This window comes from Cordyceps fumosorosea, assembly GCF_001636725.1.
Source record: "Cordyceps fumosorosea ARSEF 2679 chromosome Unknown scaffold_10, whole genome shotgun sequence".
NCBI classification, from domain to species: Eukaryota; Fungi; Ascomycota; class Sordariomycetes; order Hypocreales; family Cordycipitaceae; genus Cordyceps; species Cordyceps fumosorosea.
Window position 1 is genome coordinate 59,057 of NW_017387310.1, and position 27,029 is coordinate 86,085.

General features: G+C 56.3%; 13 protein-coding genes across 13 annotated transcripts; 7 read left to right on the forward strand and 6 right to left on the reverse strand.

Moving 5' to 3' along the window:
- Positions 1-444: 444 nt before the first annotated feature.
- ISF_04507 (FAD binding domain protein) lies at positions 445-2,149 on the forward strand (the record flags this gene model as incomplete). The annotated part of the gene is made up of 2 exons (XM_018848113.1): positions 445-914; positions 970-2,149. The coding sequence occupies 2 exons, from the start codon at positions 445-447 to the stop codon at positions 2,147-2,149; spliced, it is 1,650 nt and encodes a 549-aa protein (XP_018704447.1).
- Positions 2,150-3,300: 1,151 nt separating this feature from the next.
- ISF_04508 (Lipase, class 2) lies at positions 3,301-4,167 on the forward strand (the record flags this gene model as incomplete). The annotated part of the gene is made up of 1 exon (XM_018848114.1): positions 3,301-4,167. The coding sequence occupies one exon, from the start codon at positions 3,301-3,303 to the stop codon at positions 4,165-4,167; it is 867 nt and encodes a 288-aa protein (XP_018704448.1).
- A 751-nt stretch (positions 4,168-4,918) lies between these two features.
- ISF_04509 (RmlC-like jelly roll fold domain containing protein) lies at positions 4,919-6,109 on the forward strand (the record flags this gene model as incomplete). The annotated part of the gene is made up of 1 exon (XM_018848115.1): positions 4,919-6,109. The coding sequence occupies one exon, from the start codon at positions 4,919-4,921 to the stop codon at positions 6,107-6,109; it is 1,191 nt and encodes a 396-aa protein (XP_018704449.1).
- A 175-nt stretch (positions 6,110-6,284) lies between these two features.
- On the reverse strand, positions 6,285-8,126 carry ISF_04510 (Amino acid/polyamine transporter I; the record flags this gene model as incomplete). The annotated part of the gene is made up of 3 exons (XM_018848116.1): positions 6,285-6,699; positions 6,758-7,615; positions 7,744-8,126. 3 exons carry the CDS (start codon positions 8,124-8,126, stop codon positions 6,285-6,287), a joined length of 1,656 nt encoding a protein of 551 aa, XP_018704450.1.
- Positions 8,127-9,645: 1,519 nt separating this feature from the next.
- Positions 9,646-10,545, forward strand: ISF_04511 (ThiJ/PfpI family protein; the record flags this gene model as incomplete). Its single annotated transcript, XM_018848117.1, has 3 exons — positions 9,646-9,694; positions 9,756-9,877; positions 9,949-10,545. 3 exons carry the CDS (start codon positions 9,646-9,648, stop codon positions 10,543-10,545), a joined length of 768 nt encoding a protein of 255 aa, XP_018704451.1.
- A 410-nt stretch (positions 10,546-10,955) lies between these two features.
- ISF_04512 (sulfatase domain protein) lies at positions 10,956-13,469 on the reverse strand (the record flags this gene model as incomplete). The annotated part of the gene is made up of 1 exon (XM_018848118.1): positions 10,956-13,469. The coding sequence occupies one exon, from the start codon at positions 13,467-13,469 to the stop codon at positions 10,956-10,958; it is 2,514 nt and encodes an 837-aa protein (XP_018704452.1).
- Positions 13,470-16,690: 3,221 nt separating this feature from the next.
- On the forward strand, positions 16,691-18,259 carry ISF_04513 (hypothetical protein; the record flags this gene model as incomplete). Its single annotated transcript, XM_018848119.1, has 4 exons — positions 16,691-16,851; positions 16,909-17,029; positions 17,104-17,266; positions 17,316-18,259. The coding sequence occupies 4 exons, from the start codon at positions 16,691-16,693 to the stop codon at positions 18,257-18,259; spliced, it is 1,389 nt and encodes a 462-aa protein (XP_018704453.1).
- Positions 18,260-18,344: 85 nt separating this feature from the next.
- ISF_04514 (Rossmann-like alpha/beta/alpha sandwich fold protein) lies at positions 18,345-19,022 on the reverse strand (the record flags this gene model as incomplete). Its single annotated transcript, XM_018848120.1, has 1 exon — positions 18,345-19,022. One exon carries the CDS (start codon positions 19,020-19,022, stop codon positions 18,345-18,347), a length of 678 nt encoding a protein of 225 aa, XP_018704454.1.
- Positions 19,023-20,918: 1,896 nt separating this feature from the next.
- Positions 20,919-21,365, forward strand: ISF_04515 (hypothetical protein; the record flags this gene model as incomplete). The annotated part of the gene is made up of 1 exon (XM_018848121.1): positions 20,919-21,365. The coding sequence occupies one exon, from the start codon at positions 20,919-20,921 to the stop codon at positions 21,363-21,365; it is 447 nt and encodes a 148-aa protein (XP_018704455.1).
- A 136-nt stretch (positions 21,366-21,501) lies between these two features.
- On the reverse strand, positions 21,502-22,740 carry ISF_04516 (XAP5 domain-containing protein; the record flags this gene model as incomplete). Its single annotated transcript, XM_018848122.1, has 2 exons — positions 21,502-21,846; positions 21,946-22,740. The coding sequence occupies 2 exons, from the start codon at positions 22,738-22,740 to the stop codon at positions 21,502-21,504; spliced, it is 1,140 nt and encodes a 379-aa protein (XP_018704456.1).
- Positions 22,741-22,944: 204 nt separating this feature from the next.
- Positions 22,945-23,778, reverse strand: ISF_04517 (Glutathione S-transferase; the record flags this gene model as incomplete). Its single annotated transcript, XM_018848123.1, has 1 exon — positions 22,945-23,778. One exon carries the CDS (start codon positions 23,776-23,778, stop codon positions 22,945-22,947), a length of 834 nt encoding a protein of 277 aa, XP_018704457.1.
- A 490-nt stretch (positions 23,779-24,268) lies between these two features.
- ISF_04518 (ubiquitin-conjugating enzyme variant MMS2) lies at positions 24,269-24,829 on the reverse strand (the record flags this gene model as incomplete). The annotated part of the gene is made up of 3 exons (XM_018848124.1): positions 24,269-24,332; positions 24,389-24,594; positions 24,680-24,829. 3 exons carry the CDS (start codon positions 24,827-24,829, stop codon positions 24,269-24,271), a joined length of 420 nt encoding a protein of 139 aa, XP_018704458.1.
- Positions 24,830-25,368: 539 nt separating this feature from the next.
- Positions 25,369-26,620, forward strand: ISF_04519 (stomatin family protein; the record flags this gene model as incomplete). Its single annotated transcript, XM_018848125.1, has 2 exons — positions 25,369-25,772; positions 25,834-26,620. The coding sequence occupies 2 exons, from the start codon at positions 25,369-25,371 to the stop codon at positions 26,618-26,620; spliced, it is 1,191 nt and encodes a 396-aa protein (XP_018704459.1).
- Positions 26,621-27,029: the final 409 nt, after the last annotated feature.

The following is a 27,029-nucleotide window of genomic DNA, read 5'->3' on the forward strand; positions in this document are numbered from 1 at the left end:
TGCTGTGCGAATTGGTGGCTGGTAGAGGATGCGTGGCCCGGATCACAACGCATGACTGCTTGGTGGTTTCTCTCCTTGCCAAATTCCCACAAGGACAAGTAGCAACAACAACTGCAGCCTTTTTCTTCTTCTCGACTGTCTTTCAGAAGAGTAACGAGCAACTTTTGCCTTTGTAATTCTAGTCCAACCCGACTTATCGCCTGTATCGCGGGAGAGCACCCGGATGGCCAGGTGCCATCAGGGTCGCCTTTGATAGCGTGGGGATTGAGACGACACAAGCACCGAACACAAGACTGAATCACCAAATTGACCATCAGGGTTGTAAGGCAGATATGATATATAAGCATGGTAGTCACTCAGTGCGTGGGGGAGCAGCGCTTCCCGTAGCTTTCTTGGTGCATACTCGAAGCCCTTGACAACTTCAACAGCGCCTAGCCTCTCAAAATGACTGGACAGGATATCTACGACGTCATCATCGTCGGCGGTGGCGTCTGCGGCCTCGCCATGGCGGCTAGACTTCGCGAGCAGACCCCGTCGGCCCTCTTCACCGACGAGGAACACCGCCGCTTCCGCTGGATCCGGAAGCACGGCAACAAGGTCTCGGTGAAGCAGACAAAGAGCGGCAAGGTCAAGACGCGACGGCCCCGCACCGGCCCCGGATACAACATGATGGTGCTGGATTCCACCTCGGACCAGTGGCTGGCGCGCTGGCACTACCTCTTCCGCACCTACGACATCTCCCACCTGCGGAGCCCGATGCTCTGGCACGCCGACCCCTTCGACCGCGACTCGCTCCTGGCCTACGCCTACGAGAACAACCGCGAGGACGAGCTGGTCGAGATCCGCAACTGCGTGGGCAAGGAGGTCAGCAAGCACGGCCACAAGAAGGCGGCCAGCCGGCACTGCGGCGGCAAGTACGTGACGGGTCTACACATAAAGCGGCCATGCGCAGACTAATCCCGATGTTAGACAGACGGCCCGGGTCGCCATCAACGTGCGAGACAAGAACGACTACTACACGCCGTCGCGGGGCGTGTTTGAAGACCATTGCGCCTCGCTGACGCAGCGCTACGACCTCGAGGCTGGCGTGCTGCGGAAGGAGGCGGTGCAGGACGTCGACTATGACTATGTCGACGCGTTCCCCGACGAGGCCGAGAAGCTCTTCGCCGTGCGGACCGACCAGGGCACTCACTACGCGCGGAGCGTCGTCATGGGCGTCGGCGCCGCCAACGTGCCCTCGCTGCCCTCCATCCCCTCCATGGCCGCCGCCGCCCTCCCCTCCGGCGCGTACCCGCAGGCCTGCCACAGCCTGCAGGTGACCACCTTCCCGGACCCGCACCTCCGGCGGCTCATCGCCGCGCGGCAGCCGACCCACGTCGTCGTCGTCGGCGGCGGGCTGACCTCGGCGCAGCTCGCGGACCTCGCGGTGCGGCGCGGCGTGACCAAGGTGTGGCACGTGATGCGCGGCCCTTGCCGCGTCAAGCTGTTCGACCTGGGGCTGGAGTGGATGGGCAAGTACAAGAACACGGAGCAGGCGCGGTTCTGGCTGGCCGACTCGGACGAGGAGCGGCTGGAGATGATCCGCGCGGCGCGCGGCGGCGGCAGCCTGACGCCTGCGTACCACAAGATCATGAAGCGGCACGTCGCCGCGGGGAGCGTGCGGGTGTGCACCGGCACGCAGATCGTGGACGCGCGCTTCGAGGGCGGGCGGTGGAACCTGACGACGGAGCCGCCGGTGGAGGACATGCCGCCGGTGGACTACATGTACTTCGCGACGGGCGTGCAGACCGACTTCGCGTCGCTGCCGTACCTGCAGACGATGAGGGCGAAGCACCCGGTGCAGGGCTTCGGCGGGTTCCCCTGCCTCAACGACGACCTCATGTGGCGCGACGACGTGCCGCTGTTCATGGTCGGGCGGCTGGCGGCGCTGCGGCTGGGGCCGGGCGCGGCCAACATCGGCGGCGCCATGGTCGGCGCGGAGCGGGTGTCGTGGGCGATTGAGGACGTGGTGCGGCGGTCGCGGCGGGCAGGGGGGCCGGCGGCCGAGGAGGAGGGTGACGCTGAGGCTGGAGAGGAGGAGGAGGAGCCGACGATGGAGGCGTACCTCAGGGGCCACGGCAACATGTACAGCACATTGGCCTGTGAGTAGTTAGATGATGACGGGAGGAGAGGAGAGGCGAGAATGGGACTGGGATTTCGGGGAATCCGTGGTGTGTGTCCGTGTGTGTCTGCGTGTCTGTGTCCTTCCTGTCAACAGTTGCGAGCTGGTGTCCGTGACCGAGTTTAACCCGAGCCATATGTGAATGGAGGGGGAGCTTTGCAGCGGAAATCAAAGGTTCAAGGGTTCCGGGGTTTCTACTGGTCACTACCAACCGGTAACTAATAAGGTCTGACCGACCCGTTGACGATGGCAGATTAAGCTTTGACGCCGCTGCATGTCCCCCCGATCCTGTCATCGTCGAGTCAGTTTGTGGCTCTGGCGACTCGCGGCTTTGTTTTGCTTATTTTATTCTCTATCATTACGTATTTTATTGATGAATAAGCGGCTGCGGTTCATGCATGTTCCTGGCCGGCGAAACGTCGGGAAAGACTCGTTGTCATTTTACTTGTACCTTTTTACAGTGCCAGGATCAGGGCTCCCCCAGCAGCAGCACGTCCATTTTGCCAGGCTTTCAATGCATTACTACTGGACTGGTAATAGCAGAGGAGACGTCGAATCAACAACGCCATTTCCAAAAAGGAAGGCGGTTGAGTTCAATCCGCACCTCACATACACACAAACTCTCTCTCTCTCTCTCTCTCTCTCCGTGCATGCACAGCTGAAAGCTTCCGTGCATGCACAGCTGAAAGCTTGCACAGCTGAAAGCTCATGATAATTCCAACACTCTGTTCAAGACATCAGCCGAGGCCAGAGCCTCAAAGACGTCGAACCACCTCGCAAGCTTCTACAGTTCCGTCCTAGTGCTGCGCCTGCCCGCTGAGGATGGCAACCAACTAGCACCGTTGGAGTTGTAGGGCAGACAAGATCTCCAGCGAGATGAGGGGAAGCAGAGACACACCTAACCCTCAACGAGCTAGAGGAGTTCAGCCAGGTACGCCGAATTCAACGTGTGGGAAATTGCCGTGATGGAGTTGGTTCTCCAGGTCAGTAAACGTCTAGCAAAAAGAAAGGGGGGTTGAGTCTTTACGAATATAAAGTTGTCGGGTTTCCCTGAGCCTTTTGTTGGAGTTGTTGAAGCCTTCATCCGACAGCAGCTCTCCATCGCAACCCCCTTCTCAGCCCAGCCATCATTCGCCATCATGCACTCCAAAGTAGCCGCCGCAGCCCTCATCGGGCTTGCCTCCGTCGCCGGCGCCACCCCTGCGGCGCCCCGCGGCGTCCTCCCCGTGCACAACGATTTCTCCTGCAAGCCGAGCGCCGCCCACCCGAACCCGGTCGTGCTCCTGCACGGCCTGGGCGCCACCTACTACGAGAACATCAACTTTCTCGAGTACTTCCTCCAGCAGCTCGGCTTCTGCACCTTCTCGCTGACCTACGGCGCCCTCGACGGCTTCCCCTTCGTCGGCGGCCTCAAGCCCATCGACGAGTCGTCGCAGCAGATTGCCGACTTCATCAAGCAGGTCGCCAGCAAGACCGGCGCCTCCAAGCTCGACCTGGTCGGCCACTCCGAGGGCGCCTTCCAGTCGCTGTACACGCCCAAGTTCCGCGACGGCATCGCGCCGCTGCTCGAGCACGTCGTCGCCATCGCGCCCCCGACCAACGGCACCACCTTTGCCGGCCTGTGGAACATCGCGCCGCTGCTCGGCGCCAACTCGCGCCAGGACATCGGCGCCATCCTGGAAAAGTACGGCTGCCCGCCCTGCGACGAGCTGTCCGTCGGCGGGCCCGGCGTGCTCAAGCTCAACGACGGCACCCCCATCCGTCAGCCCGGCACCAAGCTCACCATCATCACCTCCAAGTACGACCAGCTCGTCACGCCCCCGGAGACGGCCTTTGTCCACGAAGACGGCGTCAACAACATCTTTGTCCAGGACTACTGCCCCCTTGACCCCGTCGGCCACGTCAACGAGGGGTACGACACCAACGTCTGGAACCTGGTGCTCAACTCGCTCTCCGACCAGGTGGGACGCAAGTTCCTCTGCCTCGCTGGTTCTCCGGGCAAATAAGATGATGACATAACTAGCAAGTGTTGGCAAGTCAAGTATATAGGCCTGTAATTTTTTTTTTTGGGCAAAAGGCGGCGTCCAAGCTCCGAATGCGGGCTGGGCTGGGCTGGGCTGGGCTGTGTTGCGTGTATAGTCAGTCATCATGCGAGACCCTCAAGGCGATAGTGTAGCATAATAGGAATAGGTCCTTTAATTAATGACAATCGTCACCCGGCAATGTACTGTACATCAAACTGTCCAACCCATTTTTTTTCCGCCGCCAAGGAATCGCTATTCGGAGAGATGCACAATGCAATGCTGTGCCTGCCAATTTGGCGCGCCTGTGAGGGATGACCGAGCAAATGAAAAAGATGACAGAGAGCATGCATGCACGAATAGTTACACCATTTTATGTGCACACATGAATCAGTCCCAGCTAGTTAAGCTCTTGGTTGCATCGTTAGTGGTGCCTTGAGGCGAAAAACTCTGCCCACGCCCCAAATCCACCATGCGGGATGGCCATTTACTGGTTTTCCCTTATTCTAGTCTTATTAGTCGTCTTATTTTTGGTTCAAGCTGCATTGATTCTGGAAGCACCGCCCATATGAAGTAAAGCTCCGCTGACGGGATGCGCGCGATGCCTGAACTAAATGGAGGGACCGAGTATAAAGTGATGGCCTGCTGCAGGCGTCGTCTCTAGAACTCGCCCATCACTCTCACTGGTCCTCATCTCCCTGTGCTTGCCCTTCGGTCCCAATCGTCAATCGTTATCATGAAGTTCACCGGTGTTACCGCCCTGACCGCGCTCGCCGCCCTCGTCGCGCCGAGCTCCGGCGCCAAGTCCGGCTCCGGCGCCTGTGCCTCCGGCAACAAGACGCTCACCGTCGAGACGGCGCCCGACTTCGTCCGCCCTTACGTGCTGCCGCGCTTCCACGGCAAGGCCATCATGCTCACCAAGACGCAGACCATCACCTTCTCCATCACCGCCAACTCCTCCGGCGGCGCCTTCACCCTCGTCCAGCACAACGGCAAGGTCACCAACTGGCTCAACGCCCGCCCGCACATCCACAAGACCTACCACGAGCACTTTTACTGCGCCCGCGGCCGCGTCGAGCTCTGGACCAAGCGCAACGGCACCTCCCCCGACCAGCAGCAGGAGGAGGCTCGCGTCGCCAGCTTCGGCGACTACGGCAACGTCCCGCCCGGCACCATCCACACCTTTCAGCTCGTCGACCCGGACTCGCAGCTGACCCACGCCTTCCACCCGGCCGGCTTCGAGAAGCTCTTCGACGACGTATCGTCCGGTCGCTTCTCGTCGGAGGCGCACGCGCCGTACGTGCCGGACGAGGTGGACGAGCAGCCGTACGGGCCGATGACGCCGGAGCTGCACGAGCTGTTCGAGCCGCTCGACCTTTTCGCCGTGGAGGAGCAGCAGTACATCCCGCGCCGCGACTTCGTCAACGGCACCGCCTCCGCCGAGGGCCTCAACTGGCACAACGGCACCAACGAGCTGCCCAAGGACAACACCAAGCCGTACTACGTGGCCAACAACTACGGGCCCAAGTTCCTCAACACCGATTCGGGGTACAAGGTGATCCAGCCCATCTCCACGGTGGACAACTCGCACAACGGCAACTTCACCATGGGCACCATCATCATGTCCAAGAAGCGCGACGACGAGACCACCCCCCGCGTCACGCTGCCGCACCACCTCGGCATCCAGATGGACGACGGCCAGCTGGTCCTCTCCGTCAAGGGCTACAAGACCACCTACCTGCTGCAAGGCGACGTCGCCTTCATTCCCGCCGGTACCCCCTTCAGCTACCACGCCACCGTGCCCTTCACCAAGTTCCTCTACCTCAACGCCGGCCCCAACGGTCTCGAGTACGAGCTCCTCAAGCGCAGCATGCCTTGGGGCTTCCCCTCGTACCCTGTCGAGGCTGGCTTCAAGGCTGTACAATAGAAAGAGCGGCTGCGAGCCTGTACCATAAAATGCATCAATAGGAGAAAGGCGCAATTAGATAGAATGGGGAATAAAAGTATATATGCATCCTGTTGGTTGTTGTTCTAGCAATATTCACGCTATGCCTGCCTGTGTGTAAAATTCAAGGTAAAAGTAAAACAAAACTTTGACAACGTTAAAATAGCCAATTGAGCACCTTCTTCGTCCTCGACCGCCATGTTGGCACGAGATCCTCGTCCTTCTCCTCCACCTCCGCGTGGTAGACGTCCGTCTCAAAGTCCATCTCCTCCGCCTTGACAAACTTGGTCCGCTTGAGCAGCTTCCACCCCAAAAACATGACGAGCATGACGGGTAGCTCAATGTACAAGCTAACAAAGTCGACGGCGTGGAAGCCGTCCTTGAAGGAGCTCCAGCCCTGCACCAGAACGAGGAAGCTGTTTAGGATGACGGAGAACCAGGGCCCCCACGGGTAGGTCCAGTTCTTGAACGGCAGGAGGTGCGTCTTCCCTTGGGCCGCGAGGCCGCTGCGGAATCGGATCGAGGCGATGCCGATGGATATCCAGCTAAGCTGATTGGACACACCGACAATACTTGCGTAGTTGTTAGCGTTGAGGCATCTCAGGCCGACCGCTTTACGTGTAGACTTACTTTTGCAGCCAGGACCAAAGCTGCCCGGCGCCAATGAAGCTAGAGCCGAAGCACAGACCGGCAATGATACTGGTGGCGATGACCGCGACCCACGGCACCTGCCCACGGTTGAGACGCGCAAAAACGCGCGGCGCATGCCCCTGCAGCGCGAGCGTGTACAATAGCCGGGAGCCCGCGAACAGCGCGTGGTTGCCGGCCGAAAGCACGCTCGTGATGACGACGGCGTTGATGATGCTGCCGGCCACCTCGGCGCCGGCCATCTGGAAGACGAGGGTGAATGGTGACGTGCGCGCGTCCTTGTTCTTGAGGCCGTCGGCCGTGTACGGCACATTGAGGCCGATGAGCAGGATGGAGAGGATGTAGAAGAGCAGGATGCGCCAGAAGACGTTCTTGACGACGCGCGGCATGTTGCGGCTGGGGTCCTTGGTCTCGCCGGCCGTGATGGCGATGGACTCGGTGCCTCCGTACGCGAAGCTTGCCGTCACGAAGACGGACGCGAACCCGCCGATGCCGCCGACAAAGGGCGCGCCGGGCAGGTGCCAGTTGGCGCCGCCGATGTAGCGGTGCTCGGTGTTGCCGCCGGCATTAACGGCGATGCCGACGAAGATGAAGGCGATGATGGTGAGAATCTTGAGCAGCGACAGCCAGTACTCGAGCTCGCCGTAGGCGCGCACGGTGATGATGTTGGCGGCGATGAGGACGACCCAGAAGATGAGGCTGAAGGCGACACCGGGGAAGTTGGTGTGCCAGTAGTCGAGTAGCAGCTGCAAGGCGACGAGGTCGGTAGCGGTGGACACGGCATCGTTAAACCAATAGTTCCAGGTGAGGGCGAATCCGAAGGCGTCGTCGACGAAGCGGCTGTGGCGTGTGTCAGCTATCTGAGAATTCCCCCTCCTTCCCCTTGGCTTTTCACTCGTCCCCCATGTGTTCTTGGCTTGACGGTAGAGGCGTCTGCCAAGGCGGGAGGCGTTGTTCCTGATGCTTACCTTGCAAAGGTGCAGAAGCTGCCAGCGACGGGGATAAACGCTGACATCTCGCCCAGAGATAACATTGTGACAAAGACGATGGCACCGACAATGGCGTAGCAAATGAGCATCGAGGCCGGTCCGCCAGTGGCCAGCGACTTGCCGGTGCCTAGGAACAGGCCGGTGCCAATGGTGCCTCCAATGGCAATCATCTGCACCTGGCGGGCAGACAGGGCGCGGCGAAGCCGGTCCTGCTGCACGCGGCCCTCAGCGAGGGAGCCGTCCTCGCCAGAATGTAGACGGCCTTCGACGTCAGCATCGAGGCCATACTTTTCGCCGCTCTTCTCTGGCGGTTGTGGTGGCGGCCAGTCACCTCGGCCGCTGGTGGTGGTGGCGGACGGCATCGATCAGGTGGCTGAATGACTGTAACAAAGGTGGAGGCGGGGGCACCGATGATGTCGCGTGCGTACAGTACAAACAAGCCCGAACAAGTAAACACACCAGCGCAATGGGAGGAGAGCGGAATGAATGTTGTACAGATGCAAGATGAGAAAGGGCACACGACAGCTGGATGGACAAGAAAGAAAAAGGGTCTCGCCTTCCCAGCTGGGGCTGAGAAGCTTAAGCTTGGGGCTGACTGACGCTCTCAACGACAAACGGCCAAGTTCGGCCGCGACCGACACGGAGGGCAGAGGGCCGGGCGGGCTTATTATTAGCGGGGACTGGTCGATGGCGTGCTCACAGAGATTGCAGCTGCAGGGACCCCAACGTCTCGTGGCTGGCCCCGAAAATAGAGTTTCTGTAGCAATTTTTCCAGAAGCATGATTCATTCTTACGAGTCGGTTGCAATAACGGCAAGACGGACGGACATGCCATTTCATGCAGTTATGGTAACATTCCGCGCAGTGGACCAAGTCCCGGCCGTTTGCCGCCTCAACTGACAGGCAGCGCGTCTTGGAGCATGGCATCACCAAGACAATAGCAAGTAGGTAGAGAATTGCTCATTCTCAAGAATGTTCCCAAGAAAACGCCTCAATTTATTGGATTCATTGAGTCCTTTTGAGTGCACTGCATCAATTACTACCTATTCCTGCCCTGTTGTCATTCCAGCCCCCAGGCACTGCCGAAGCCATCCCGTCTTCTGTAGCCAGAATCGCTCTCCACTAATACCCGTCGGCCAATATTGCTCTGCTTTATAAGCGCAGACATTGGCGTCTTTCTGGTTGACACCTAATTGTACGTGCTAACTAGACACAACGCTTCAAGTCAATAACACAGCGTATCTTGATGGTATGAGCCAAGTTAAGCGAATCTGGCCAACCTTTTATGCACCATGTACCAGAGACTCTGCTCATAAGAATCCGCTCGGATCTGGGCTCGTAGCCTCCTAGTCCACATACGTCACCCAAGCAGAATAACCGTTCAAAATATAGCACAATCCCTGTCACCCTCCGCTCCTCGTTTGGCAGTATTTTGCCTCCAGCTTTTCATACCACCGCAACTGGTAAAAACTCGGCTTAATCACAGAGGTTCTTGGTTAGACCGCGTAATCGATATACTGACGCTCATTACCCCAAAAGGCAACCCCGGACAGATGTGGCACCCATCCCCAGAGTACCTTCTACCCCAGCAAGTCACTTACATGCATCGCTTCAGCAGCGACTCCATTCAACATCCGTCTACTTTTAAACCAAACGCTGCATACCACGGTTGGCAATTTGTCGTTACCTCCCTCACAGTGCAGTCGGCGGGTAGGAACATTACTAATCTCCGATTGGCTAGTTCATCACGTGTAGTAAGCAGCATCTCGCAGTGCTCCGATCTAGTCTACTCATCTCATGTCGATACATAAGACCCCAAGAGCCGCCCTCAATGTAAACTCTTCCAGATATCAAAAGTCAGCAAGATCAAGCAAAGAACACAATGGCAAAAGTAGTCTTTCTCATGGCCGACTATGGGCACGACCCTTCTGGTGCGTTTCACTCTGTATGACCGGACTCGCCCGCTCAACTAACCAAGTCTTTCGGATATAGAGACGGCCGTGCCCTTTACCAAGTTCGAGGAAGCAGGTTTTCACATCGCATTCGCCACGGAAAAGGGCAAGGTACCGCAATGCGACACCAAGATGCTCGAGGGCATAACCCAACTGATCCTTGTACGTTACGCCCCATTCGCAACCTTTCTAGGCGGCTTGGCCAAAAACCAACAACCAACACCAAACCACAGGGCGCCAAAAAGACCGTCGTCGAGCAGTACAAGTCCATGTCCGCCTCCAGCCCATGGAACGCCCCCCTCTCCTGGTCCGCGCCCGACTTCCGCCTCGACGCGTACGACCTCGTCTTCCTCCCCGGCGGGCACGACAAGGGCGTGCGACAAGTCATCGACAGCCCCGCCGTACACGCCCTCCTCGCCTCCTTCTTCCCCCAGACCCGCAAGGACGGCGGCAGCTCCCGCAAGGCCGTCGGAGCCGTATGCCACGGCGTCATGGTCCTCTCCGAGACCAAGCGGCTCGGCGACGACGGCAAGTCGGTGCTGCACGGCGTCAAGACGACGGCGCTGCCGACGCGCTTCGAGCAGCTCGCCTTCTGGGGCACCCGCCTCTTCCTCGGCGACTACTACAAGACGTACGGCGCGTGCAGCGAAAACGTCCAGGAAAGCGTGACCAGGGCGCTGGAGCGGCCCGAGGACTTTCAGAACAGCCTGGCGCCGGCGCCGTTCGTGGTCGAGGACGACCACTACAATTACGTGAGCGCCAGGTTTCCGGGGGACGTCGACTTGCTCGGCGACAAGTTGGTGGCGCTGTTCAAGAGCATTACTGCTTAATACAAGAGACGATGCGGCAAATGCAAAATTAGCCCCGACCATATTCCATAAGTAACGTTATCTCCTCTTCACAGAGCCCACTTCACATATTGGTGCAACAGTGAAATGAATTTGGTCCATTTTGATAGCCAAGTCTATATGAGATTGTTTATAACAAGAAAACAACCCAACTGAAGACGAAACGCCCAATGCTGTTGCAGGAATGGCCACCAGGCAATTATCGAAAAAAAAAATCAGTAGGAGAAAAAACGACAGGAAAAGAAAGAATAAGGCCGTGGTAGCCAGACCATGCAAAGGAAATGCAAACCGTCAAACGCCTTGCCGAATGAAAATACAGATGCTATGATTAACATTAAAAAAGTCACATGTTTGTGCTTGGGTCTTGTGGTTGACTCGGCACAAGACCGTAATCAAGACGACTCGTAGCGCCAGCGCCGAGCATTATCGTCCAGCCACCAGCGGGACACAAACGTAGCTTGCTCTGCCCACTTGCTGGCATCCTCACCAAAGGTGTCTTCGATCTTTTTCAGGAATTCGGGATATCCAAAGTCGAGAATCGGCTCGTCTTCATGCTTGTCTTCCTTCGTGCTGGTGAAGCGCCACTCTATGTCCGAGACAATGGGGACGACGATGCGCCAATCTGGGTTGCGGGCATCGCGAACCGAAAGCGTAGCGCGACCCGGGTTCATGACAGTAAATTGCCAGCCGCCCGCATCGGGAGATCTACCATGGCTGCGTAGTGGACGAATGAGGGACTGACCCTCGTAGTTCTTGACCAGATCCCGCGCAGCCGTTGTGTCGCTCTCGCCAAGCGAGCCAGTTTCGATAAGTAGGTCGAGAATGGTGGGGAGAATCATATTGGAGTTCACGACGTCGTTGACGTCAACAGGCGGCATGGCGGGGTGCGAGAGGACGAGAGGAACGTGAAAGTTACCGATGTTGGGCTGGTAATACGGTGTGACCGCCGCGTTCTCAGCAATGGACAGCCCATGATCGCCAACGTAAACGATCAGGGTCTCGTTGGAAGCACCAGTTTCTTCAAGAATGTCAAGAATTCGGCCCATCCAGCGGTCCACAAAGCCGACGGCATTGGTGTATCCGGAAAGATCCTGCAGACCTGAATCGTCGCTGAGACTGACAGTAGTCTCACCTTTCGGGAGCGCAAAAGGGTGATGGGCGGTGGACGTCAGGTGTGTGAGGAAAACACGCTCGTTTTTCTTCTTGGCTGTGGCAAAAGCATCCTTGACGTACTCTGCAATCGCGTTTTCAGGCATGCCGTAGTAATTGATATCTTCGAGATCGGTCTTGCCAAATTTGGCTTCGTCAGAGCGGAGATATTCGGAGTCGACGAAGCGGCCTTCGGTATAGCCCATGACTGGCATAAGTTTATCCTGTTTGTCGAACGTATGCGTGACGGATTGCATGAAGAGAGAGTTCCACTTGTACGACGTGAAATCGTCTATTTTGCGATCGGAAGCGTGATCAATGGCATTGAAGGCGTCAAAGATCTGAGCAAGACAGGGTTGGTAAACATGACTACGAAATTCCTGGTTCATATCGGCCACCAGCGGGGTGATGCCGCAGAGGGTGCCGGGCAGACTCTTCAAAGTATAGGTGCCCGTGGTATGGCAGTTGTTGACATTAATACCGCCGCGTCGGGGCTGCTCCTGGTGGTCGAAGCCGTCGTCGTAGTCGCCGGTAAGGTAGTTGGCGTTGGGGGTAAGAGTAGACAGGCGCTGCTGGGCTGCTTCGGGGAGAGTCGCATTTTCAAAGGAAGATTCAAACTTGTTCCAGATAAACCCACCCTTCTTGATGGGAAAAACATCCTTGCGGGTACTCTCAAGCTTGATGACCATGATGTTGCGGATGGGGACGTCCTTGAGAACACCTCGGAGCGGCTGAAGAAGCGCATCGCCAAGGTTGTCGATTTTGATAGGGTCAGCTTCGGCGTTGTAGTGTTCCGTGTGATCGTGCCAATCCTCGAATCCAGGAAGCTTGAGGCCTTTCGGGAGCCAAGGGAAGGGAATCGGTCGGGTTAGAGCCGACGAATTGTCGAAATGAAACTCTTGGCCATGGTAAGTAAGCAGATTGGACAGGTTCGGCGCTGCATGAGCAAAGTCCATGAAAGGCACAAGAGGTAGGGTCCACGACATGAAGGCGACGGAGGTCTGATCAGGACGAGCCACGTAGGAAACAATTTGGACGATGAGACCAATGCCGACACAGATATTGAGGGAGATCACAAGGAAAGCATTACGGCGTCGGGGGGGCTGTGCAATTTTGGGCTCGGAGGATGAATCCATCTCGTCGTCGGTATAACGGTGCTCAAGTGCATTTTCGGCGTCGTTTTGCGGTACGTTGGTGTAGTGGATGGGGGTCGGGCGGCGACGGTTGCTAGCCACCTTGGAATAGACGAAAACAAATGGAAACTTGACCATGTCGAGAGCGATGGTGGCAATGATGTAGCAGATATCCTGCAAGAGCCAGCTTGCGCCAAGGATGGCGACTAGGGTGATACCGAGGGAGAAGAGCCCGGTGACGAGGGTACTCCAAGAGGAGGAGTCGCCGGCGAGCGCAACGTTGCGCCAGTGTAGCTCGTTACCAGCGACTGCGAAGAAGGATATGTTAATGGAGGCGAGGGCGAGGCAGACAAGAACTAGAATGGCGGAGACGGTGGTGCCGATGATTGCAGCCCAAGGTCCTTGGGCAAAGAGCATTGCACGGATCATCATGAGCAGAATGGTGTCTTGCAGGAAGAAGGACGGCGCCCATTGGAACATGTCGGAGGTGGAGAGAGCATCGAGATGTGCATCAATGTGGACGGCCTTGGCCGCGACGACGCTGACGACAGCGAGAGCGAATACATATCGCCGGTTGGCGAACCGGGCGGCAACGGTGCCGAGGAGACGGCGGAGACGATCCATGGCGGAGGGATGAAGTTGTCGACAGCAGATGGGGAAAGGCTGTGGGCGTTTGCGACCCAAGCTGTCGAACGTATATGGGTGAGCGGATGAAGCCGATGCCAGGCAGGGGATGAACAAGCAACTAGCAAACGATAACAGGAACAAGAAAGAAAGAAAATAGATGAGAAGTAGAAAGACGCTGTTGAAGCGAGAGTGGAGGAAAATGAGTGTGATGGGAGGAAGGAGGAGGAGTAGGAGTAGGAGCAGGAGGAGGGGTGTGTGTCGCGGGCGCCAAGGTAAGTGGACGCTGGGGGTTCAAAGAATGGGGGATTGGCTATAGTAGGGAGTTTTTAACATGGAACAAGGCTGGTAAAGAGCAGTAGCATTCCACGCTTAAAATAAAGAGTGCCAACGTGGGCGCTAGATCCATTATAAAATTCGAGATGATGATGGACGGTCCAGAGGAGGGTCAGAGTTTTATAATGATGTCGTACTAACCGACAACACTCACAACTCGGGCAAACCTACGGTTTATCCGTCCAGTGACGGATGAATCTACTGAATTTGAATCTGCAACAGCGACTTGACAATACAACGAAGTAATTTCGAGGTTTTGGCCCCTGAGCAACAGGCCAGGGCCCATCCCATGTTGGGGGACCAAGGTCAAAAGCTGTCGTGTGATGGAGTGAGTACTGGGTAAAGAAAATGGTCAGGGCGGGACCAGGCACCTCTGTAGGCACGTCCCTACAATGGTTAGTACCTATGTATGTACGGAGTACAGTACATACCTATTTACCTGCTTGCCTACCTCTTACCCACCTACCAGCAGGTAGGGAACTAGGCTACGGAGAAATTTGTGAGGTTAGCAAGGGGCGTGCGGCAGAACTGGTGGCTGATGCCGCTCGAGCTAGTTACTGCACGTAAACAGTCATCCCATCTTTTCTTTTCGTGCCTGGCACAGAGCAACGCCATTACCAACCATTCCCAAGTCCCAAGGGCACGAACCAGGAGTAAAAAGCCAAACGCTACTGTGCTGTAACCGCACTGGACCGAAGACATGTTTTATGTCTTTCTTCCCTGGTACCAAGCATTTGAGCCCGTCATCCTGCTTATTGTCAGGAGGTTGCGTGACCCAATTCCTCTTCTGGACAGGCTGAAAGTGGAGAACGGCGCCACACAGTATTTTTTGGGTGACGCACCGTGTTAGCAATAAATCTCTGCACCCGGACAATTTTTGCCCCGTTTATGCCAGGTAATAATAGCATGCGTGTCTTGTATTGCGCGCGACTCATCAGTCTTTATTGAATCTTGCCCCTCGGAATCGCAGATGGGTAAATCGCATGTTCAGTCGCATTCTCACTTGTCGCGTGCCCACGGCGACGGAAGGTTGCCTTGTGGAGATGTTGGCTAGTTAGCTAGGCAGGTAGGTTCGGATAGTATGAGGGGTATGAGGGCAAAATTCAGCCACCACAGGCACGTTGATCCTGAACAAAAGAACCTTCAGCCCTTTCCATCAATTGGTGGAGATGCGCCGGCTGCCGAGCCTGAGAGGAGCTTGGCCGGGCGACCTGGCTGGCTTGTGGTTTTCTCCCTGACCAGGCGTCCTGCTGCTCAATCACATACCTTATTTCTTATTTCGCAGTAGGTAGCCAATAATAACCCCTTGTCAAAACAGAGCGCTGTCCCTCGGACCCTGTCCTGTTCCCTTGTCCCTGATCACGGCTGTTCACAGCGCGGCTAACAACTGAAAAATGAGCAGAATGCCTGTCTCATGTTTCTCCCATTGTTCTGGGCCCTGGGCGCCCGTCTTACTGCCCACTCCGCTCCCCTCTTCTAGTCTTGGCCCAACAAGGCAGTCAGTCGACGACGCCGGCATTAGCTTCCTTTTCCCTCCAATCCCCTTCGTTCTCTTGGATCCAATATTGGTTGATGCAAGTGAGGAAAGGGCAGTTCCGAGACTGCAAGTTATCAAGCCCATTAAATGCCATTCACCCAATTTGTCCAAGGTCCAACAATTGATACAGCTGATCTGACGTAGCCAGTCCACTGTTTGCATATTTCGTTGCACATCGCTACCCTTCTTTGTTGCCCATACGGAGCACTCCGCAGATGCTGTTACAACAGGAGTGAATATCATCACCGCTTGCCATCTTTACAAATTGTTTCAACGTCATCCTTGCGCATGAGTAGCATGCTCCGCCACGCTGAGAGCGAGATCGTCGCTTCACTCTCACTTGTTACAATCCTGTCGCCGTGTATAATGCCAAGTTTCAACTACGCAGTTATTCTCCTTCTGTCTCCTTTTATTCTTGTTCTTCTAACCCGTAAATATCAAGGGTTTCCTTCTTTACGTGTCTCCGCCTTGAATCTGCACAGGTCTGTCGCGTGCCTTTTTCACTGACCGACCAGTGGCGCCACCCCCTTCCCCATCCCCTACCCCCCACACCCCTGAAAGATGTCTGCGAGTCTAGAATTAAGAAGTGTTTTTAAAGTTTAATATCGCAAACCCTACTGCACTAACTATCCATCTGTGTTCAGTCTATTTTCTTACTGGGAGCGCTTCAGCGACTGAGCGCGCGTAGTTTTCATGCTTGGGCCATCACACTTGTTCAAAGCTGTGAGATGTTCTGTTCCTTCGTATCTGATTATTTATGTGAGCGTACTGCAGACAGGCTGACCCGCTGAGAAGCCTCCTCCAAATTGGAGCACGGCCGCATTTTCAGGTGAAGCAACAGCAAGCCCCAGTCTTGCCGCGTGTGCATCTCGCTCTGAACAAACATTGGCTTTGGAGTCGGTCGAATGCATGAGCTTTTTCAATCTTTCACGGTCTATGAGTATACCCGTAATGACGATTCAATCCGCATTTCCAAGAAGCGCAGAAGCGCGTTGAGCCCGTTTTTCCGGCCGGAACCACGAACGCTGAAGTGCACGCTCCAGGAGAACATAGACATGGAAATTCCAGAGCCGCGATAGGGCCATCTTCTGTACCCATATACCTATGTATCTCTAGCTCTGCGAATGTTTTTATCGTTGAAAACCAGATCGATGACAATTTGTTGAAAGCCGTTTTTGAAAGGCGTTTGCTCCTCGTTTGTCGACTGACTGTCCAGGCGGCCAGTCACTCTTGTGGTGGGGCACCAGAACAAGCGAAAATTAGACCATCACGGACGGCGCGCGAATGTTGGATGCTGCATAGTTAGGCGCGTCATACCGTGCGGGCTTCTGATCTGCCTTTCCTTGAAATGGCTTCTCATACAGATGGTCCAAAGTCAGCCGCCACCCCAGGGGAGGCTTTGCAGACGGACGAAACGCAGGAGCAGAAAGACGAGCGATTCCGCAAGCTCTATCGCCACCCGCCAGACTTCAAGCAGATTGCCGCCCTAGACGCTGATTTCGCCGCAGTGTAAGAATGCTGGAGATCCCGTGTACTCCTTGCACACAGTATGCTGACCGGGTGTAGAGTTCAGGGCCGAGAGCTGGATTTTAAAGATCCAAGGGCCGTCATGCAACTGTCCAAAACACTCCTTAAACACGATTTTGGTCTTTCACTAGACCTGCCGGATAATCGCCTTTGTCCTCCGGTATGTTTCCGTTATAGAGAACTCATTCTCTTCTGGCCACTGCAATGCTGAGAGATTTTCTGTGATTCCCCTAGATACCCAATAGGCATACGTACATCCTCTGGCTGAAAGAGTTGCTCGATTCAACTAGCTACGACACTCCCGGAAAGCTCGTCGGGATAGACATCGGAACAGGGGCGAGTTGCATATACCCAATGCTTGGATGCATTCAAAGGCCCTGGTCATTCATTGCCGCTGGTATGCTTTGCCGTCCTCGTCCCAAGTCTTTCTTGTCTAACACGTTCAGATATCGACGATGAGAGTCTGCGCTGGGCAAAGAAGAACATCGAGAAAAATCACCTGCAACACCAAATCAAACTCGTCAAGTCCAATTCCGACGGTCCTATCATCCCCATAGTATCTGCGCCCGCGGAAGACGTGGCCTTTGTCATGACCAACCCACCTTTCTACAAGTCGGCCGAAGAGATGGCGCAACGGGCCGCCGAAAAGTCGCTTCCACCACTGACGGCCTGCACCGGCGCCCCCGTCGAGATGGTGACGGGCGGTGGCGAGGTCGCTTTTGTCGGGCGCATCCTCGACGAGTCTCTGGCGCTGCGAGGGCTCGTCCGCTGGTACACGGCCATGCTCGGCTTCCAGTCCAGCGTCGCAGCGCTGGTCCGGCGGCTGCGTGACCACGACATCGGCAACTACGCCGTCACTGAGTTCGCGCAGGGCAGTCGGACGAGGCGCTGGGCCGTCGCGTGGAGCTTCCACGCCATGCGCCCGCCGCAGGCGATTGCACGCGGCGCCACGGCAAACGCCCTGCGAGGCAGCCTGCCTGCGCACACGGAGATGACGGCCGTGGCGCTCCCGGCGTTTAGGGCGGTTTCCAAGTTTGCCGAAGGGCTGCACGACGCGATGGCGTCGCTCGAGACGACACACTGGGAATGGGACAGGCAGAAGCTGGAGGGCAGGTTGAGGGTGGCGGACAAGGTGTGGACGCGGGCGTGGCGGCGGCAACAACAGCGCGGCATGGACACAAGCCCAGAAGCAAAGGACAGGTGCGCCAAGGAAGACATTGGCTTTGGGGTATACATCAACGTGAATCTAGATGGTATCGTGGTTCGCTGCCGCTGGATCGAAGGACACCAGGAATCGGCGTTTATCAGCTTCGCCGGCTACCTCAAGACGACAGCCAAGAAGGTTTATGACGGCCTCGAGGAAAATCAAAAGCCCGAAAAGGCAGAATAAGGCATTCATTCCGGTATTTTTACGGGAGTCATGTAATACACCTCTTCCTGCAACGAATATCTAGCTCAAAGATTGCGGCAGGTCCTCACGGGAGGTGCTTGTCATAGCCCGCCGCGATCAACCTCTGCGCAGCCTCCATTACCCCCGGCGGAATCTCCTGCGGGACCTGGAACCCCAGCGCCGGGTACCTTTCTATGCGCAGCAGGTCGCCCACCATGACGCTGATCACCAGCTCCCGCGGGTTGCCCTCGTCCGGGTACTCTGCCCAGCTCAGCTGCGGCGACGTCACCGCCACGCTCGCCGCCTCGTCCGGCCACTGCTTGCGAAACGTCGCCCACGTGCGGCGCTCCATGTACGGCTTCTGCACCAGTATCAGCGAGCGCGGCATCTCCTCCCCGGCCCCCTGCTGCTGCAGCAGCTCGTGCGTGAGGCGCACGTTCTCGCCCGTGTTGGTGGAGGCGCGCTCGACCAGGATGGCGTCGGCGGGCACGCCCATGCCGCGCGCGAGGCCGGCGAAGAGGTCGGCCTCGGACATGGAGAAGCGGTCCCGCGTAAGCTTGCCGAGTCCACCGGAGAAGACGATGCGCGGCGCGAGGCCGTCGAGGTAGAGCTGGGCGGCGCGGGTGGCGACGCGCGTGTCGAGGCTGCCGAGGCAGAAGATGAGGTCGGCTGGCTGGAGCGTCATGCCCATGCGGTGGTACTCGTAGACGAGCTCGGCGTCCCGGTCGACCTGCGCGGCGGCGTCGGAGGCGGTGGCATCCATTCTAGAGAGAGTTGCACGCAGCGTCGTATTAGATACTATGCTGGAAGTGCTTTTTGTGAGGGATAGATGATGTCGAGGATGTGGGCATGTCCGAGTGTCGCATTGTCGGGTCGCGATGAGGGGCTGTCCGTCACAAACCCCACCTCACTGAGCTTGATCAACTCATTGCTTCAACCATCTCAAAGTCATGCCTTCAATTTCTTCCGTATAGTGAAGGAGTCAATTTTTTCAAGAGACTAACTAGGCTTTTTCATAGAGCATAGTCACTTCTAAGCCATCACCGCTTACCACCGGTAATGGCTCTGCAACCCCCACTACCCCGCGATGAGAAAATAATGGAGAGCCACCATACGATAGTATTGAGCATGTGCGATTGCTTACTCTAGTTTGCAAGTTCAAATTCACCCAATTGCAGCTACATTCGTCTCAACTTTCATCACCGATCGCAGCCGGAGGAACCCGGAAGCTCCAGCCCTCGTGGCGGCCCGAAGTGAGGGGCCGCTCAAAGCCGCTGTCTCTAGGGCCGGGCGACTTCCTTTTGTTTCGTGATCAAGTCATTTTCTCCTGCCTGATTTTCTAAGCCACAGAAACTGGGTAGCATTTAGTCTCATGCGAGCTGCAATGCGTAGTGTGCTGTCTGGATTCTTTGGGGAAAGGATGGGATGCTCGGCGACAAGTCATAATGACAGCCCGTCTAGGGACCCTCACGATTTACATGGGGTAGGACGGGGGCACTATATACGATCCTACAGTAATGCCTCTGGTGGCGTTGTTGAGCAAAGTAGTCGCGTGAGCACTGTTTAGAGGGCAAAGTTTGTCAATGCCAATTTCAACGATTCAAGGCTACTTCTGTTCTGCATTCGCCAAGATCTAGGCTATATATACTCAGCGTAATAACTGACGCTCAATGTCCATTCTTGCACGATCATGACGGGACTCTAATCATCCAGCAACTGGAGCCATGCAGGTTGTTGCTTGCTCGAACGGTAATGTGCCTTCATGGCCATGCATGCACGAGCACCAAGCCGCATGTGCTCTTGTTCTCTCGCCGATTCTCGCCTGCAGCTGCCCAAACAAGTTATCCGAGCTCTGCTACCTGAACGCCGCACTATGCCACCAGTTCCCACAGCTAGACTGCATTGCAACACGCACCTACGACAATGCCTCTCGTATATGACAAATAGAAATCCCTCAATCGCAACCGGCCTGCGTATCCTGCCCTTTGGGCCAGACAGGACGAGCGCACCGGAAGGCGAAGGAAGCATCACACAAGTAGCGAGTGTGGGAATAAGACAAGGAGAAACCCAAAATTCAAGCCATCTCCCCTCCATGGAAAATTACCAGTCAATGATCGATCCGGATCAAATCCCGTGTGTTTGCTTCTTTTGGCACGCGCGAACTAGCGGGAGCAAATTGGGCGGTTCTGGCTCCCCACGTGGGTGTCATCACCGGCACCCAAGGGCCTCCCGGAAAGACGCGGGGGAGGGGGGGGGGGCCGCTTCCAGCCAACGACGGCCTGTTGCATTGAAATGTGCGCGCGGTCGGTCGTCTCAGGGCCTTTTCGGCGGATGGGGGGAGCGAGCCCACACCTACGTTACCTTGTCTCGTCCGTCCCAGCCCGGCGAATCTGACTCGGCAGATGCGGTATGGCCGCGTGCGGCGTCGTGGTTGGGCAGCAGGAAGAAAAGGGCCATTCGCCGGGCCGGCCGTTGTTTGACAGCGTCTCGGCCATCGGGTGTGAGTCGTCCCTTGAGGCGAGGGGTCCAAGCCGGTCCGCCACCCTGTATTGATAACAAGTCACTCGTCCTGCCGTGGTGCGGCTTCTTCTTTTGCCCATGAACAAGCCCATATTAGATCGTCTATTCCAAAATCTCCTTTTCTATAATACAATTCAAGATGGACAAGGTCGACATCCTGACGGCATCCCGCGTGGAGCCGCTCTCCCAGCATCACCATGCCACCATCATCAGCCGGATGGGCCCGACGCTCGCCTACGCCGTTCACCTCCATAACATCATCGGCTCGCTCTCCGTTTTCCTCTGCTGGCGCGCCTACCTACTCGCCAGCATCTCCCTCGCCGGCGCCTACTGGGCTGCCCGCATCCTCGCGTTCCACGCCCTCGTCGCCACCAAGGTCGGCGCCTTCCACGGCGCTACCGCCTCGATTCGCGCCGCCGCTGCCGTCTGGGACATGAAGACGACTCGCATGCTGCGAGACAAGCTCTTCTACGAGTTTGCCTTGTTCGTTCTGGGTGCCGGCAACGGCCTCTTCCTCCTCGTCCTCTGGCCCGGCTGGATTGTCATCGGTGGCACGTCGTTTGTCCTCTGGCAGGTGTGCGGGTGAACAGACATGGACGGACGAGAGATACACCATCGGCACAACAAAGACGAAAAACGAAACGCCTTGACGAAAACCATGAACGCATAACTCCTTTTTCCGGAAACGACAAAAGTTAAACATTTCGAACAGAGGCCGCCCCTCACTTCGAATAGAAGAATGTGTTGCCACCGCCGTCCTTTCGGACCTGCTTCGCATAGTCCATCTCAGGGTCGAATTCCTGCCAAGTGCTGGCGGGATATATGTGCTTGTTGCGCTCGTACCAACGACGATCGACCACCTTGGTCTCCATGGGGTCCTCATCCGCGCCTTCCAGCGTGGAAATGTCAGGCAGGCCTTTGGCCGCCTTGATCTCGGCCGCGGTGCTCAGTCCCGCGGCCAGTTGCTCCGGGGCGGCAGCTTCTGGTGCCTCGCCGCTGTAGTCAAACAGCCGCTTACCGCCAGGCCCGACACTCTTGTTGATGATGAAGTAGTGAAAGTCATAATGCTGTTACACCACAGATTGCATACGTTAGCGCTTAGAGCTCACATAAATAGACACGTTAGAGGGGGAAAGGGAAATAATAGAGAGCAAAGTCCCACGTACATGAGGAATAATGACCGTGCCTCGGACAATCATCAAGTCGTCGACGCCGACGCGCGCCCACGCACGTGTCGCGTTGGCCTGCTCGCCCACGCCAAGCTCGGCGCCAACCTTGCGGCTCTTGTCGAGAAACACCCAGACAAAGTCGCCCTTCTTCATGCGCACGACGCCGCCGGGCGTGTGGGCGCCGTCGTAGAAGACGAACGGGATCGCAATCTCGGTCACCTTGACCGCCTCCTGCATCGTCAGGAACTCGCGCCGCAGCGCCTCCCGTTCGGCCGCCTCCCTGCGCAGCGCCGATTTGGTCACCGTTTTGAGGCCCGGCCCAACGGATGCGTTGGCCTTGATCTTGCCACTGCTCTTGGGTTTTAAATCACCATCGCCCTCATTACCCGGCTTCGAGCCCTTGTTGCGCTCAGAGCCGCTTGCTGCCGTCGTCGCTTCGCTGACGTTGCCATTCTCCTCCTCATCATCGTCGCCAAACGAGAGGAGCTTCTTGCCGGCCTTTTGCTTCTTCTTGGCCTTCTTCACCTGACGCAGGCTCCCCGATGCACTCGCCGAGTCGCTGCCAGTGCCGCTGCCCGGATTGTTGTCGGGCGTGCCCGCCTGCGAGCGGTCGACAGGTGTTGAGGCACCGGTGGCGCTGGCGTCACGCGCCTCGCGCTCCTGCTGCTCAAGTACCTCAGCGCGACGCTTGCGAAAGTCAGAAAGCGCGACGAGACCAACGGTGTTGGTTGATAGGCGCTCCTGGGTCGTCTTATTCTGCGGTGTGAACCGCGACGATGCTGGTTCCGACATTGCTGCCTGAGAGTTGTGGTTGACAGTTCTGCGATTTATTACGACTGACTTATTCCAGAGTTATTAGTTGGGATGTGGGGCACCAAATATCATGGCATGAGTCCATCAAACAAAACTAGTCAATTTTATTTTTCAGTGAATTTAACATATTAGGAGAAAGTTTCCGTCGAGTCAAAAATGACTAGAATCTAGAATAAATACAGTCTAGGGCAATCTCTTGCCCTGGCGCGTTGCTTGTCCGACCTCTGAGTTGGTGGTATCATCAGCGTATCTCTTGTACGCAACAATGTAGCGTTCATCAGCACTCCACGTATCCTTTACACTCTTGCGCTCCGCAATTGCTTTGAACCATTTTCTCCATCTTCCCCATTCTTCATCTTGGCCTTCGGAAGGAATTCCGGTGCCACCGGTTTTGTAGTGGTCAATCAGCCAAAGTCGCTTCGCCCACGGTGCGAGAGAGATATCCACCATGCTCAGTTCCTTGCCTGCAAAAAAAGGACCTTCTGGGTCCATCTGTTCTGTAAGTGCGTGGATGTGCTTATGGAGCTCTTTTCTGCCATCGTCCAGCGTAAATGGCTTCTCCTTGGTGTGCTGCAGCAACTTGTAGAACGCGGGGATAATTTTGTTGCTGATATGGTCGATCCAGAGGCGAGCGCGAGCTCTTTCATAAGGCTCCTTTGGTAGTAGGCTGGGTCCGTATTTAATTTCATCGCTGTATTGCTCATCCAGGTACTCGCTGATGATGTTGCTTTCGAACAGAGGGTTCTGCTCTGAGCCGTGCGTGCCAATCGGTACAGCAAGCGTTGGTACAAGGCCGCGGGGATTCATGGCCAAGAATGAGGCCTCCTTCTTGTAGGGATTGACCTCGATGTACTGGTAAGGGATCTTCTTTTCCTCGAGCACGATCCAGGAGCGTTGGACAAATGGACAGAACCAACCACCATAGAGCTTCAGCGACTGGGTATCAGAATGGTGATCAGCCAAACCAGCCGCAGCCCCAGATGGTTCTGGAGGAAGAGAGGTGTCGACTGTAGTCATCGTAAGGTTTGATGCTGTACAAGTTGATGGATGGATGTCCAAGAAAGCCTCAAGTGGGCTAACGATGGCTTTAGTAGACGGCCCCGGCGGGGTAGTTATTGAGAGGTTGCATGACGTGATGGCCGAGTTATAATTTAGCGGACACTGTTTTATGCTTGGTCCAAAATGCCTAAGCCAGGTACTGCAGTATTCTTGCTTCGTCATTCCCATTTTAGAAGTCAACCGCTTTTTATTGTCCCACAAGTTCGACTGGTCGTCTCGAGGATGCAGCAGCTTCACCAATCAATTCTGCCACTTTGTCGCCGGCTTTCGCACAGCCCGTCCTTGTTCAGAATGCTGTGTATGTTTTCAGACAAACAATGAACTTTCGTGAGATAGTGTTTCATTCGGTCTGTATAAGCTACGCATCGTTATCGAGCCGCGCGTAAATGTTTCAGCATTAACAGCCACGTCATTCTTTCATTCTCCATATCCTTCTTCAACTCTCCGATCATGAGTAGGTGGATCCCTCGGGGGGTTGGGGAATCTTCTTATTAGGCGGGGAGGCCATGTATCTAGTTACTGTCAGTGGTACTGCGACGGAGTCATTGCATGGCCAGGGTTCACGGACCTTCGGAGCTCTATCAGGATCGTCTCCATGGTATTCTCGCGCTTCCATTGCGCAAGGCAGGGAAGCATCGTGGGGTCGACAACGCCGTTCTTCGGGTCGACACAAGGCAGGTTGACCTGACTGACAAACTGGATCTTGGGGGGTACATCGGGGTACGTGCTGCCGCAGTGCATCTTGAGACTGTAGATTCGGTTCTCGTGGACAGACTAGAAAGCAGTTAGCACAGGTCAGCGTCTGTTGCCGCGATGGTGTGGCAAAGGACTGTCACAACTGGGCTATGGTGAGACATACGTGAGGAGGTCCCAAGATGGTTCCATTCCAGTTGGTCATGAGCAAGTCATCGCTATCCTCCAAACCATAACTGCAGGCCTCGGCACCAAGACCCTTTTCGCCCTTCTCGAGCTCTTCCAGCAGGCGGAAGTTGCGTGGGACCTTGGCCATCGTGATGATGCGGCGGTTATGAAGCGGGCTCTTGTGCGTGCTTTTCGGCGGGACTCGGTTTCGGACTGTGAACCAACTGCAGACGTTCCAACAACGTCGTTCCTCTCTCACAATGCTATTCGAGACGCGGGGGTCGAGGCGATACTTTTCTATTCTAGAAGAGTGGCGTGGGGTTTAATGGTCCAGGCGAGGCGGGCGACAACTTCTGGCGGCGGTGCGTGCCGCGGGGCAGTCAGTGTAACCTGTTAGAGGCTGGAGTGGGGAGCTTTGACCAGCTTTGGACTTTACGTATTCGTACAGCAAGGTTCTCAACTCAGCCGATTCGCGACCAGCTGCGGGTAAATGTCGGGCAAGGCCAGCTTAACAGCCGGAAAGGCTCGCAAACAGGCCATCGTCATTCACGGCAGCCTCGCACCTTCCCAGCACGACAACCTTCCATTGGCCTGTTCTGCCACGATTCTCAACAAATCAGACCTGAACGCAGTCAATAGTCAAATTCAGCCGAGCCGCAGCGAGAGAGCCCCATCCCATCACAGAACATGCAGTCCGCGCTGGTGCGGGCGTCCCTACGGGGACCCCTTCAACAACTTCACCATTCGAGGCAATTGTCGACCTCGGCGCGCAGCCTGCTGGCCTCGAGCTTCAACGGCAGTGGCGGGCCTCTACCTTCGTATTTCCAGAAGCCTCGTCTTCCGGCCAACACGGTTGTGCGCTTCGTCCCCCAGCAGACGGCCTGGATCGTAGAGCGCATGGGCAAATTCAACCGCATCCTCGACCCCGGCCTGGCAGTCCTCATGCCCTTTATTGACCGCATCGCCTACGTCAAGAGCCTCAAGGAAGTCGCCATTGAGATACCTAGCCAGAGCGCCATCACGGCGGACAATGTAACGCTGGAATTAGACGGTGTCCTGTTCACCAGAGTGTTCGACGCCTACAAGGCCAGGTAAGCCCCTCAACAAAACGGTGATCAATCAAGGGTGTCGACTGACCACGCATATCTGTAGCTACGGCGTTGAGGATGCCGAATACGCCATCTCGCAACTCGCCCAGACCACGATGCGATCCGAAATCGGTCAGCTCACGCTCGACCACGTCCTAAAGGAGCGTGCCGCGCTCAACACCAACATCACTGCCGCCATCAACGACGCCGCCGAGGCTTGGGGCGTGACCTGCCTGCGTTACGAAATTCGTGATATCCACGCTCCTGACGCTGTTGTTGAGGCCATGCACCGGCAAGTGACGGCCGAGCGCTCCAAGCGCGCCGAGATTCTCGACTCCGAGGGCCAGCGCCAGAGCGCCATCAACATCGCCGAGGGTCGCAAGCAGAGTGTCATTCTCGCCTCAGAGGCTATGCGCGCGGAGCGCATCAACGAGGCGGACGGTGAGGCTGAGGCCATCTTGCTCAAGGCGCGTGCTACGGCCGAGGGCATTGACGCCGTCTCCCGCAGTATCCTCAACGGCGCGGAGGGTGCCAAGGGTGCCATCAGCCTGACGGTCGCCGAAAAGTACGTGGATGCCTTTGCTAAGCTGGCCAAGGAGAGCACCGCGGTCGTGGTGCCCGGCAATGTCGGCGATATTTCCGGCATGATTGCCACCGGTCTCAGCGTGTACGGCAAGGTTGGCGAGGCACAGGCCAAGACCATGGCCAAGCAGATTGTGCCCGCCCAGCCCAGCTCTTCAACGAGCGCTGCAGTCGAGGATATTTCCGAGGAGGACGCGGCCAGAAACCGCAAGGAGGCCATGAAGGAAACGGTTCTAGAGGGGTTCAACGAAGCGGCCACTAGGAGATGAGCAGCCCAGCTCCTGCAATTCCCTCCCAGAGACTCGTTGAGCCTCAAAGCAACATGACTCGTACGAAGACCTTCTGTATAGTACTGTGTAACGACGAAGCCCCCGTCTTCGCCTCTTGCATCTCATATATCCACTAGACACTTGGGCTGGCGGCACAGGCGTTTGTATTATTCCGCATTTTTTATCATATTTTTCTTTGTTCTATTAGCAAAACGCAGAATGGGCGTGGAGTGGATCAGGCCAGCATATCGACACATGTCACTGAGATGACAATGAGAGGCCGGAACAGACTGAGTGTACATGATGGGGCACAAAAAAGCATCTTTTCTCTAATATTATGAAAGCTAGGCTCGTGAGCTTGGCCCAAAAAAAATAACGTGAATGAATCAAATATGATGCCACGATGGCA